Below are 15,113 nucleotides of genomic sequence, written 5' to 3' on the forward strand. Positions count from 1 at the left end.
AGAGGCCTCTTCTTTTCAAATACCATACCAGCTTCGACAGTTGTTTGCCTACATCTGTATATTTCAGTGTCCATCAAATGTTCTGAATTTGTGGAATCTCTTTAAGGACTCAATGTCTGAAGATTTCCTTAGATCATACCCGACCGAAGTAGCTTACCAATTAGCTCTGAAAGATACTTCAGAAACGTTAAAATTACATGGTTTCTCTCTGAAGTCATTTGATTTACCATCTATTGATGAATTGCCTCAAAATACATGTATAGAGGAAACTATAGATGAAATCCAACATGATGAACTAGCGAAAATGATCGCTTCATCAAATGAAGAACAACGTGTTGTGATTGATGAAATTCTAAAATTACTTCTAAACAATGATGAGTCTGCAAGTGTTAAGGCATACTTCATAGATGGACCTGGTGGCACCGGAAAAACATTTGTATATAAATGCTTAATCCAGAGCTGCATTAATATTGGAATGCCAATCATATCCGTTGCATGGACTGGGATTGCTGCTATGTTACTTCCCTTTGGCCGCACAGTTCATAGCCGATTTAAATTACCACTGAATTTGAATGAACATTCTGTCTCCGGCTTAAAAGTCAACAGTAAAGAGGCTTCTATCATTCGTTCTGCAAAATTAATAATTTGGGATGAAGCACCTATGGCCAACAAATATGCTCTAATGTGTGTCAATCGGCTACTGAAAGATATAATGGATAACGATGTGCCATTTGGTGGGAAAATCATTATCTTAGGTGGAGATTTCCGGCAAGTGTTGCCGGTTGTGCCTCATTCATCTAGAGCCTCTACTGTTCAGAATTCAATTAAGTTTTCATACCTATGGCCACTATTCAAAATTTTTAAATTAACAAAAAATATGAGGGCTAAAACTAATGAGTTAGATTTTGCTAACTTTTTGCTCGAAATTGGCAATGGGGAATACCCAACAATTGATGACAAATCTGTGGACTTACCCCCACCACTTATCTCTGATTCAGACATAGTTTCAGAAATTTATGGAAAAAACCTACAAACGCCTATGGACTCATCGTACTTATCAAAATGTGCCATTTTAGCACCAAAGAATGAGCATTGTGAGGAAATCAATAAAAGAGTTTTAGACCTCATCCCAGGCTCAAGCAAAACATATATAAGTGTGAATAAACTAATTACAGATGATGACAGTGAACTATTGCAATTCCCTATTGAATTCCTCAACAGCCTTGAGATGACTGGTTTGCCTTCTCACAAATTAGTCTTAAAGGAAGGTGCCATTGTGATGTTATTAAGAAATTTAAACTACACAGCAGGTCTTCTAAACGGAACAAGACTTATTGTCAAGAAAATGTATGAAAACAGTTTAGACTTAGAAATCATAACTGGCACAAATATTGGACAACGTGCACTATTACCCCGCATTGATCTCTCTCCATCAGATTCTACAGTACCATTTTCTTTCAAACGAAGACAATTCCCCATAAAGGTTGCGTTCTGCATGACCATCAACAAGGCGCAGGGCCAAACGATTGATCGAGTTGGTGTGTACTTGCCTGAACCAGTATTTACTCACGGTCAGTTGTACGTCGCCTTATCGAGAGGGAAATGTTTCGATACTGTAAAAGTAGAAACTAAATCAAAAGGTGGACGAACAGCAAACATTGTTTGGAAGGAAGTATTATAAAAGTCGTAATATTAATAAAGATTACCAGATGGAGGGAACTACTCCTGAGAATATGCGTACATGCAATTCTACCGACAGAGATGTCTATTTTACAAGAAATATTGTTGTTAATAAAACATTCTTAATAAAGCCTCATTCACGCTGTGTTACATATGAGTTAACAAATGTACGTGCTTTCTCTGTAGGTGCTTTTAGGAAGTGTGGATATTGTTCTGGATTAATTGATTTTCAAAACGGAAAAAAATACATCGGGACGATTTTCTCTGTGTTATATGGAATGTGTTATACTTTAATTTGGTCATAAGGCGAAATTAATCCAGCAGCCCTATAAGAGTTTAATTAAAGTTGTACCGCCCTTATTAAGTTTAGTATTTTATTTTTTTATTATTAATTTCAATGCTGCGGAGCAGCACGGGTCATCTAGTAATGTATTATTGTTACCAGTATTTTATCATTATTAATGATTTAGGCCTATATTTCGCCGTTTAGAAATTACATAATAAAATGGTGCTATTCTAACATAACCTAACCTAACCAAACCTCTAGAATATAAGCAAACTCCTTTTGATGTCAGAAAAGGCATGTCAGGGTGATAGGTCGTGCTTTATGTGAATTTGGTGACTGCATTAAGTCCTTTGAAGGTAGGTTAGATTAGGTAGGTAAGTTAAAGTTTAGGTTATAATGTATCAAGTTGTTAGTTTATGTCGCCTGCAGACTGTTTTTGTAAAATTAAAATCCAGAAAAAAACACTTCAAATTACGAATTACTGCAGGCAACATAAACTAACAACTTGATACATTATAACCTTAACTTTACCTTCCTAATCTAACCTAACTTCAAAACACTTAACGCAGTCACCAATTCACATACAGCACGACCTACCACCCTGACATGCCTTTAAATAAGAACTACATGTAATTAGTCCACCAGTCCATCTAGATCTTCATAATGTGACGAAATTCCTATTATAGAAAACATTATTGACTACAGAATCACTTGAAATGTTATTGTAATCACTACCTTGTTTATTGTAATGTTGTATGTTTTTACGGCGATATCTTGAGAAATATTCATCAGCGGTGAAAAATAATGGTAGGCTATATTTGGATTCAGGAGGTAAAAAACTATAAAGTAAGATATCAAAATTAAAAATTCGTTTGGAGGCACCTATACGGAATAAATACCAAAAAATCATTATATTATATTTTTAAGTCTAAGAAGTACAAAGTGAAATGATGAATGCTATCTGACTGTTATTATACTGTTTATGAATAATGTTAACGATCCGTATGAACTTGTACGGAGCGAGTATGAGGATGAGCCTACTGCGTTGTCTGTCTGTCGTCGATGAGTCACTAGGATGACGCCGGCGCGGTGTCAGAACACTTTCAACCCCCTCCCGGCAACCACCTCCGCACACCATCCCTCACACCAGTCACCACACACACACACATACTACAAACACAACACTAACACATCGACGCTCGCTGGTCTGACCCATCGATATACAACACGTCTGACCTTGACTAACTGCGTATGTTGTGCACTAGTGTAGTTGACAACAGTTCATACTCAATGTCAGTTGACAATCAATGTAAAAACCACTCTCTTGTAAAATGGCATTTGCCATGCATGTAATTAACAAATAAATAAAAAATACTTCATTCTATTTGTAATCAGTGGTTCAGGACACAAAATGTGGTTGCGGTGCAGTTTCTTTGCGTGTTACTAGCAATATTATTTTCGTGAATGATTTCGTTTTCAAATAAACTATTTGTCTTTGAAAATACGTACCGTACTGTATTAAATTATTTACCACATATCTAGGCCTTAGTACATTGAACTTGAGGTTAAGCATTTTAAGATCTAAATACTGTAGTATTAATGTATTGTACCGATGGACAGACCACACATTTTTTAAGAAGATTTGTAAGGAATTGGTTTCAGTCCAATTGAAGGGGGGCGGGGGGCGCCAAAATAGGTGTTTACCCCGGGTACTGAATAGCCTAGTTACGTCCCTGGTAGGAACTAACTGTACACTAAGAGCTACTTAGAATTGACCAGTATGTAGTCTCCAGGGGCTGTATTTTACCACAGAAGAGGCTGAGTCACATCATGTTTCATCTGCTAAAGGGATAGAGGAATGTATGCACCACTCAAAACTACATATTTAAACATGATCGGGGATACACAATTTGCTTAGAGATAAAATAGAAGCTCAAGAATTAGTCTTTAGAATGTTTGTTTAGGTGTTTTATAAATCTCTAATTTACCCTATTTTTTTTTTAATTTGTAACCACAACAGTGTTTTTAAATATACATTTATCCCTTTAAAACAAGATTTTGCCTTTGTTCTTGCAGGATTTTAAAAGTTTCCTCCAATATATTTCGCCACAGTGTGTGGCATCTTCAGGGAGAAGTTATTTACAGTACATATTATATGTACACACGCACGGCACGACATAGAGTTCATATCGCTGCATCTTCACGAGCGCAGGAGCAAGAAGATTTTTTAACTCCCGCCGGACACTGCTGCAGTCACAGGTTTTTCCCAAATTGTTATTTAAGTTAGACAATGTCCACTAAAATATGTGTTTATTGTTGAAGGAATAAAGGGTTTGTCTATTGTCTATATAGATTTTTCATCATCTAAATGGGGCCGGTCCCAGTGGATCCGGGATTAGAGTTCTACTGAACTGAAAACAGACACTTTTGCTGCAGCATGACAATGGTTATTTGTGCAACTAGTAAGAAAAGTGAGCAATTGACTTACTCGAGAGAAATCCTTACTCACGAGCCGTAGGCGAGTGAGGAATGGTTTCTCAAGTGAGGCAATTGTACTTTGAACTCGAGTTGCACATTATACTTTTCCTACAGTTACCATAAAACAAATAAATTTGTGAAGAAACATAACCTATTTTTACACAGAAGTGAACTTTTAATATAACATTTAATGTGAAGTGACAAATACAACAGTACAACAGCTGACCAGCTGATTTACAGCCAGTGCTGCCAACGTATTTCGCGCGCATACGACGTTGCCTGGATGTTACGCGCTCACTATTTCGTGCCTTCACGTTGCAAATCTGGAGTGAGACAAAGTAATTAGAGTGAGACAATGTTAACATTGTCTCACTGATGAGCGAACTGGCCACTTTGCTTTCTCAAATCAGTGAGAGAACATGTACATTGTTAGGTAACTGTAGGAAAAATAGTGTTTTTAATACCTTGTGACATATGTAAAGAGACAGCCTCCTTTTCTTGTTTGCACAAGTCCAAGAACTGGCTGCCTACATTATCTAGAATGTATTTGGCACTTTTCATGTCCAGTTGAGGGTATGGTTTGTTTAACAAGGGCTGCCACAGTGCGAGGTCATCCTGAGTTGGGTCTGAGTGAGGGTCCAAGAACCCCGCTGTAGACAAGAAACCCTTGGCGGAGTACCTAAAATAAATGAAACATAGTTTCCATCTTTAGGTGTGTTAGTTATGTATTAGAGAAGAAAAATTACAGGACACTTGTAGGATAAATATACTCTCTTATAGCTAGCTCATTTGCCGTGTTAGTGCATAGAAATAACAATACCCAAACAACAACATTTTGTCAAGTAGGCTAAGCATTTTGGAAGTTTTTGTTGCCACACACAACTCAATTCTTTAATCTTTAAACTCTTTAATAAGAGGACAAAGTTATTAATACCAATCAGAAGTTAGCAGCAAATATGTGCAGTGGAGTCTTATACTTTGGAGTGGTGAGTGACACCTCACAACTTTTGTGAAGGATTGGCTGGTAGTGGTATGCACTACAAGTAAGCCAGAATGAGAACAGTGGTCATCAAACAGTTGACTCTGGGCTATATCAGTAGCTTGTGGGGTAATTTCAGGTGTAGCTCAAACTGACCAACAATTCTAAAATTTAAAAAATGTTTTGCTCGAGGCACAATCCACCAACTCTCCTTTTTTAGGGATTGATGGTGAAGATTTCTCAAATATATATAGGTATATATAGGCCCTAAAGTATTAAAAATTATTGGGTATTCTTTTCCGAGTCGGTTTGGCTCTTCTACACGACTGATTTTCATAATTTTGGACTTAAATTAAAGTTGTTTAAATCTACGGCTTACATTACGATCCAATTTATTTATTAGTGGAGACATAGGTTTTTATTTTTGTATTTTTTATTATTTATCATCCAAAATAAATTGGATTGTTAGGTAAGAAATAAAAACAATAAAAGTTGGATAAAGAAATTAGTTTTATTTTATTTAACAAAGCCCATGTTATGAGAAGAATGAGAATTATTTGTTGTTATTCAATAATAAACAACACATGTTCTTAAAAAATATTAATCCCAACTCAACTCACAGGCTCTCAGGTTTAAAATTTTTTTTTTATTTGCCCTCAAACCTGAGAGGTTCAAAAGTTCCTTCAGTCGACTAGAAGGTAAACTCTTCGTCAAGTCTGCCAACTGAAGTCTTCCAGGTACATGTCCATTTTGTAACATCCTTTGTTGAAGTGCTCTCTAACAAAGTGGAATTGAAAACTGATGTGTTTCGTTCTTCCATGCGTTGAAGGATTGTGTGGTAATTGTACTGCACCAGCATTGTCAATGTACATGGTTGCTTCTATCGATGAACTGCTGATTTCTTCTAACAAGCCTTTAAGGTTGTGCTTTGGCTTTTACAATTTTTGTTTTGATACTGAAATTAAGTCAGATATTACTTTAAGTGTAATAATAAACGGGAAAAAAATTAAAAAAAAAATTTTTGACCAGTTTTTAGTGGTTTTTAGATGTTAAAAATAGCGAACTTCGGACCGGAATTACTGGATCATTGTTTCGTATTTTGTAAATATGTTAAATGTTTCTTACGCTGTTAGATATGCTTAAAGTCATGAGCATAGTACAAATTTCATATTGTAAAAAAAAATATATTTTGGTTTTGAAAAACATTTTTTATCTGAGCTCTATTTGCTTTAGGAAAAATATAAACACGTCAATCTCTTTTAAACAACTTCTATAAAATGTTCCCAAAAAATCTTTTTTTTATTATTAACGGCTTTTCTTAAATTGTGGTACATGTGAATAGAGTTAACCCCTGTATTTTTGGGATACTAACCCGCTACGCAGTCCGCGCTCGGAATTCCCCCACTACCACCACCATACACCTGCAGTGCAGATGTTGCTTTTTGTTTTCGCGCGCTTTTCCATCATCTCAGTGACGAGTGACGAGTGACTGTCACACACAAGTGGCACGTGCGGTACACACCATAATCTTTTTTCACTGTGTCTTTAGTTCTATAGCTCTGTAACACTGTGTAAGTTATTTTACTTAGGACAGCTCGTTTTTTATCCGTATACCCAGAATAATGCCTAGAAAGCCGAGGCCACATAAACGAAACAAACGCTCAATAGGTGCAAGGAGATATTTAGCTAATATTAGAAATTCCATGCCTACTGCAACCTCCGTAGCAGAGACAGAAGCCACAACTACGATCCAAGAAGACACCAATGATGACATTTTTGACAGATTGCTCCTTGAGACCAGGTATGATCCAATTTCATATAATTTATGTCTATTTAATCTATAATTATAAATATTTGCCTTTGTATAATAGGGAATTATACAGTTTTTTATTCGCACTCACTGCAAATATGTTTACTCACTAATTGATTGAAACAAATGAAATGAAATGACATGAAAAAGTGCTTTTATTTACAAATAAATGTACAACAATAACTTTTACGCCACACAACATTATTTACGCCACACTACATTATTTTGACGAACTTCCCACGCAAGGATTTAGTCCAGAAAACAGCTGTTTCCCGCCAGCTTATTCAAATGGGGTTTCATTGCGTAATACTGTTCTGCAATGAGTTTTACCGGACACCAATCAGCTGATTACACTGCATTTGCGTGGCAATTAGTGGTTATAAACAAAAACCTCTCTCAGAGGTTATGATTAGTGATTTTTTGTCCTTTAGTTGGTGGAAATAAATAAGGATTTGTACGTAATAAGTAGTATGGCGTAAACTGTCGTACGTAACTCGTCCAAAATGTGTGTACCGGACTCGTATGGTAATCCCGTACTCGACTTTGTCTCGCACGGGAACGACCACACTCGTCCGGCAAACACTTATTTTCGGGACTAGTAACGTAATATACTATTTTGCACTAAATACAACAATGGACAAAAAGCCCGCCTGTTGCGGCTGGCGTACCTGGTTAGCACTTGTACAACAATTGACTAACGTTACCACTAATTGATTGCTTATTCACTAGCCTTCGCTGTCGAAAAACTGGGGGTGAATCCAGAATATTTTTTTCTAGGAAATATTATTTTTACTAAATATCATGACACTTATAATTATTACTGTGGTGCAACACAACAACTTTTATTGTCTATGTTTCGTTGAAATGTGTAATTGGCATAGAATATTCGTACCTATAAAATTGGTGTATAAAATTAATTATTCTATACTGTATATTAACTAATTATAACATATATTTCAATTAGGCTATTAACAATATGAAAAATAAATTAAATATAATAAAAAGCGTAAAAGTGTCAGAATAATAATAGGGGATATTAAAAAGAGGCTATATCAGTAGCTTTGTATTAGTGTTTTTGAACACAGATTATAAACTAGTAATTGAATTTATTGTTCTATAGGACTGAAGATAATCAACCAATTTTGAATTACAATGAAGATATCTTAGAACATGATATTGAATCAGACCCGGAACCAGACTGCAGCAAAGATGATCCGTCAAGTCTACTACAACCCCTCATTGTGGAGCCTTATTCGTCGGAAGAATTGAAAAAACTAAGGGAAAATGTAATGAGCGGTAGGAGAATGGTTGATGTTGGCCACATTTTTCGGCAACTACAAGTTATCGCTTCCCACCCTATGAAATGTACAATGGGGAAGTATGAACTGAAAAAGGAAATTAGAAGTGGATTGTTCTGCACCTGGAGTTTTTACTGTGACAACTGTGAAAAGACCTATGTAGTTACCTCATTGCCTGTTGATGAAAAACAGAACGTCAATGATGCTTTGGTATGGGGAGCAATGTCTATTGGAATCGGCTTCGCTCAATTAGAGGAACTTTTCAGCCTTTTGGACGTTCCTGTAATGTCACAGGAAAAATATATACACCACGAAAAAAAGGTTGGAGATGTAAGTATACTAGCTATAAGTTTGTACTAAACTCATATTACAGATAGCCTAAAGCAATTATCATTTGCCGGAATCTAAACATTATTCCGTCATACTGCAGCAAAACTCTATATAGTACTAAGTATCTTTTGAGTATGTTATGAGTTCATCTATAAGGGAATGAATTATTGCAGGCGTGGGAGACTATTCTGGTTCACAAAATGCAACGCAATGCTGAGGAAGAAAAAAAGATCGCACTGGAAAAGGGTAATATATTTCAAGGCAAGCCGTATATCACAGTGATTGGAGATGGAGGATGGGCAAAACGATCCTATGGCCATGGAATGAGCTCTAAAAGTGGAGTGGTAAGCTAAAATTTAACTCTGTAATTTAACTTTCCATTTAAGTTCGATACCGTGTTGTTTACTTTTATATTCTATCCCCCTATACATAGTATATGGAGAAAGTATTGTTTTCCTAAACATTTTCGAGTTTGGGTTTTGAGTGTATATGTCCATTTTGAGTAATTTTTTGGTGATTTGTTTTCAAAAGTTTTATTTTTAATTGTGATTTTCCCATAAAACCCCATAAAAAACGGAAAATCGTTTTTTTTTTAAACGACCCGAACGATTTCAATAAAAACATTGCTATGTTATAGTCCTTTAAATTCTGAACAAAATGGTAGAAATTCCATCCCTATAGAATACCATAGCTACTCCCACCGCTTACCCATGATAAAGGTTGTTTACTAGCTTATGGGAGAAAGTATGTGTCTATTCTTTGTTTGAAGTTCATTGTTGGTGATGGTGAGTTAATGTTGTTCAAAGGTTTATTGCGGACATTTTCCATCACGAAAGTAAAAAAAGTTCATGTTAACATTGTCTCACTCCAGATTTGCAACTTGAAGGCACGAAATAGTGATCGCGTAACATGCAGACAAGGTCGTATGCGCGCGAAATATGTTTGCAGCACTGGCTGTAAATCAGCTGGTCAGTTGTTGTACGTATTTGTCACAACCCTTCCGGTCACGGCAGAAGCCACCATTTCATTGATTTGCCATTTGTTTACATTGAAGGTGGTTTTGCTGTCGCAATATAAGTAATTCTTTGGTTAAAAATTCTTTAAGGCTGTTTGTGTTCATTTTTAAGGAGATTACTTTTTGTTTTATAATGTTGTTTCTGATTTAATAATGCTACTTTCACATTACAGAATTTTTAATTTATTCCACATAAGAATAACGTGGTAATTGAAAACGTACACTTTTAACATTTTAATATGCCTTGTTTTTTGCCCAGGTCACGCCAGTTTTTACTGCTACTGTATATTGTACATGTATAATTATCGAATGCTTACATTACAGGGCATAATCATTGGGGCTGAAACAAAAAAGATACTGTTCCTAGGAGTAAAGAACAAATTTTGCTTCACATGTAGTAACTCCAGGAAAAAGAGGCAAGATCATATCTGTTACAAAAACTATACCGGTCCTAGTACGGGTATGGAGAGCAGCGTCATCGTTGAAGGTTTCAAGAGAAGTGAAGAGGACTACGGTCTCATATACAAGTACTACATTGGAGACGGTGATTCTAGCGTTTTTGCTCGAATTCAAGAAGGATGCCAATACGGAAGATTTGTGCAAAAAATTGAATGCGCGAATCATGTCACACGAGCTTTGAGTGACAATTTGCACAAGGTAGCCGAAAATACGCAGTACCCTCTACAATCTCGGCAACTTCTAAGCAAGCCGGCTCCAAACGAATCCATTACAAGACTTGAGCGGATTGTAAAAGGGGTCAGGACCGCAATAAAAACATGCGGATCCAGTACAAGTACGACAAATGTGCCAAAACTTAGACAGGCCATCACAAACTCACTGGACCATGTGTTTGGAAACCATGAACGATGTGAAGAATTTTGCGTAAGAAAGGAATCAGGGGAAGAAAATGTAATAATGCAACTAGATCGTGATTTTCTAAACAAATTAAGGACCGTCATTGGGAATGTTGCGAGCAAATGTCAAAGTCTTGTTTTCAATGAAACCACCAATCTTGCCGAGCGGTATATGGGGTATGTTGCAAAGTTTACTGGGGGCAAAAGACTGAATCTAACCACAGGTGGTTCCTACCAGCGGAGATGTATGGGTGCAGCCTTGGCACACTCTTCAGGGCCGAGCTGGCACCTTAGTCCCTGGAGGAAGTTTTCATCTAGAAGTCCAGGTTCTTACTTCAAGAGGAAAATACTGATGAGAGAAAAGAGAAACTATAGGAGACGCTTGTACCTGGAAAAAAACCCACCTAAACGAAAACGCCGTCAAGGTATGTTGATAAAAAGCACAAAGTTATTTTCTTATAAGGTACTAATATCATTGTTTGTACATGATAAAGTCTTTAGGTGTGATTATACACACACACTTACGGTATATTTGTACATTAAAACTATATCAGCAATCTGACAAATACTTTCTCCCATTGCCTTGCTAAAACCCCTTATGATGGGAAAGCGGTGGGAGAATTTATGGTATATTTTTCGTTAAAACCACAAAAGCTGCAATAAATATAGAACTCTAATTGTCACAGCAATTGGGGTAGTACTATTATAGCTAGGACTGTAACTACGAAAAAATACTAAACATGAATAAAAATCACTTAAACTTCTAATCAAACATACGATTTTATTTTTATTTTATGATTTTTAATGGGGAAAGCCCACAAGTTACAATAAAGTTTGACCCGTAATTTTTGCAGTAGTGTGGTTTTTTGTAGTAGGAGGAAATAAAAGTGAATTTAAAATTGTTCCCTGATATTTTAAACAATGTTTGTCAGAAGAAACTTTAGGGGTTCTCCTTCTGACATAATATTCCGGTTGTTGCTTCAGGTGGTGGTGAGTATGACAGCGAGTATGGACCTTTGGCTGTAAACCCCGACATCGAGGAGTGTGAGATGGTCTCAAAATGCTCAACCTTCCTTGACGAACTTCGGAAAGATGTTCATTCTGGAAATAATTCAATTGAGCGCTCCACCATAGGCCAACACACAAATCCGCTTTGGAGAGAGAAGAGGATAAACCGGCTCACAGCTTCCCGGTTTGGATCTGTGGCAAAAAGGAAACCCCATACAGATTGCCACAACATGGTTAAATCGATCCTCATACAAAGACAACTAAATACTGACGCTGTCGCATACGGTATGAATACATTAATTCCGTAGCATCTCCTGTATAACTAATAAATAACAATTACAAAACAATGTTCAACAAATAACCAACATTACACCATTCCACTTCCATTGCAAATCCATTCCATTGTCCATTCTCTACTTTTACACAAACAGAAATATTATCTTACAAATAATCACATATTCCATATTTAAATTTAAAGATAACAACAAATTTATAATATTTATAAATTCAAGCAATACTATAGAACTTTTAGCTTTAACGAGTTTTCAAAAACTAAGTAAGTTTATTTGTATATACATAGACATACCATAAGACGACAAAGAAATAAATTATGGCATGATATTAAAATTGTATGTCAGTACGTTATATGCCAAGTATATTCAATCACTGATACATACTAATATTACTCATATTAATGATAAAAACCAAAAAATTGTATAATGTTGACGATGACCGATAATGCTACTAGTCAAATCCCTAAGATTTACCCATTGTTACAGGCCGAGACAATGAAGAGCGAGTTGTTCAAATGTATGAAGGAAGAACTGGACTAAAGGTCGACCGGTGTGGCCTATTCATAGATGAAACTTACCCATTTTTAGGGGCTAGCCCAGATGGATTAGTGGAAAGCGACGGCCTGATAGAAGTCAAATGTCTATATTCAATTAAGGACACTTCTATCGAAGACCACTTGCAAAACAACAAAACCACATGTCTTGAACTTGTCAGCGGAAAGCTTCGACTAAAAAAAAGTCACGACTACTATTTTCAAATTCAAGGTCAGTTGAACATTGCCAAAAGAAAGTGGTGTGACTTCGTAGTTTTCACCAGAAAAGGAGAGTTGTTTGTTGAGAGGATTGTTATTGATGAGGAATTCTGGGCAAAAGTACTACCTAAATTAGTACAGTTCTACCACGAATGCATTTTGCCGGAAATCATCGACAGTCGCCTCATAAGAAATTTGAGGATAAGGAATCCCCCCTCCATCATTGAGGCCCAGCAACGATTGAAAAACCGACCTAAAAGAGGGAAAAAAGTTGTTCAAGACACAGACCACGACCTCGAAATTGAGAGACCGAAACGTTTGAAACTAAACACGGTTCCAACACTTGGTTCACTATAGCTAAATAAATAAAGAAATTGTACAGTTATAGACAAATCAAAGCATTCACAGTTTGTGTTTTCTCACTTATTTACAGTACCTTTATTATATTTAAATGTTACTTATTTTTGTGTGTGTGTGTTTCAATCAAGCCCCAAATAGAGTACAGTACGTATTACAATGAAAATTAAATTTGTAATAATCCTTATGTGCTATTTTACTTCTATTTTGACTTTATTTTTATTTTCGTAGTTGCAAAAGGATCTTACAGTTTAATGTAGTATGGCAAAATAATTTTGAAGGTGCCTCCTAATGAGGCATGTGGTTGGTTTTTTTATACAGTACACTTATACCAAATTATAAAATCGTACATAAAAATATTTTGACTATAAATATAATGTTAAATTTGCCTACATTACACAAAATACATCATACTGATATTCTAACAGGTTTTAAAAATCATTGTGAATGTAAGACACATTATATTGTGCATATATTCTTATGTTAATACTAAGGTTGTAATTTGAATTATTATTTTATGTTACAATTAATTAAGTTGAAGATGAATCACAGACTTCCCCCAGCCCATGACCTGAGCCCGGGATACCAGCGACTAGCGTTAGTAAGGCGACACAAGAAGACAAGACATCTCAGAATTCAGATAAGGAGATAACGCAAACAATAGCAGCAGCTATCTGCGCGTTAGGTTTTTGTATTCATTAGATGGTTCGGCGTGGTGGGGAGGGGATGTTGAGGGGAACAGACGGCGGAGGGGGAGAGTTGAGCGCTGCCAGTACTAGTGCTGCGATCTAGGCGGAATAGTTTGGCATAAATCGCCCTAGCACAACGTTAAGCCATATTACTTGAATAGCAGCTTCACTAGCAGCAACATATTCCGCTTCAGTAGTTGATAATGAAATACAATTTTGTTTCTTTGAAAACCAACTAATGGCTCCGCCAGCAAACAAACATAGACATCCTGAACGTGACTTTCTGCTGTTTTCATCATCTGCGACGTCTACATCAGTGTAACATTTCCCGTTCAATAGAACCATTTTCTTCTGGTGTATAAGGCATAACAGTTCTCATAGTGATGCCTTGTTTAGCGAGCAATTTCTTCACTGCAAAATTATTAAACTCAGTCCCACCATCACTCATAAACGTTTTTACCACATGTCCAGCAGTTTGACATTCATTCAAGTATGTCTCAATACAGTCTGTAACCTCCGTCTTATTTTTGATGAAAAATACTCTTCTAAATTTAGTAAAGTAGTCTTTGTAAACCAGCCAGTAGCGACTTCCTCCTAGAGAAATGTTTTCCATAGGACCACAGAGATCTCCACTTACTATTTCTCCTGCAATTGTTGGCTTTACAGTTCGAGAATGGTATGTAGCTCTGTGTTGCTTGCCTAGTACGCAACCTTCACAAAATTCATCTTCTTCCTTGACATGTATTCCCCTGCTTTTAAGAGTTTTTAACACATGTGTCTTATTTTGATGAGAGCCAGAGATTCATGCCACTCTTGGACAGTTTTCAGTTTACTACTATACGCTGTTTTAGCTTCTGCATGCGGCAACAGAACATCCATTTCAACTTTATAGAGTCCATTTACACAATGTCCATACAGCTGTGCAACGTTATTCTTCATGAAGACACATTTTTCTTTAGTTACTTTGAAACTAAATCCTTTCTTTACTGTTGTGCTGACTGACATCAGGTTCCTTCCTAGCTTGGGAACGTAGGCTACCATACATTCTCTAAAGTTGTGATGTATCGGTTCTTACCAATATTCACACTTACTCGAATACTTCCCTCTCCAACTGCCTCAATATCATCACAATTTCCCACAGTGACATTAATTGGTGAAGTAAACCTCTGATATGTGTGAAAGAAGTCCCTCCGGAAACACGTATGCTGCGATGCTCCAGAGTCTGCAATAAAGCTGTTTTTTCCTGTGCTCCTTTGCTACAAAACACAAGAATGGACCACTGTT

General features: G+C 36.4%; 1 protein-coding gene across 1 annotated transcript in view; it reads right to left on the bottom strand.

The window, feature by feature from the left end:
• LOC128985523 (lysine-specific demethylase 3A-like) overlaps positions 1–15,113 on the bottom strand; it is a 46,414-nt gene that overhangs the window by 24,571 nt on the left and 6,730 nt on the right. The window contains exon 4 of the mRNA XM_054405108.1: positions 4,909–5,123. Within this exon, the coding sequence (XP_054261083.1) occupies positions 4,909–5,123 (215 nt within the window). The remainder of the gene's footprint in view (positions 1–4,908; positions 5,124–15,113) is intronic.

This window comes from Macrosteles quadrilineatus, unplaced genomic scaffold (assembly GCF_028750875.1).
Source record: "Macrosteles quadrilineatus isolate MER2022 unplaced genomic scaffold, UCM_ALF_1.0 Scaffold_2__2_contigs__length_208266976, whole genome shotgun sequence".
Classification (NCBI taxonomy): Eukaryota; Metazoa; Arthropoda; class Insecta; order Hemiptera; family Cicadellidae; genus Macrosteles; species Macrosteles quadrilineatus.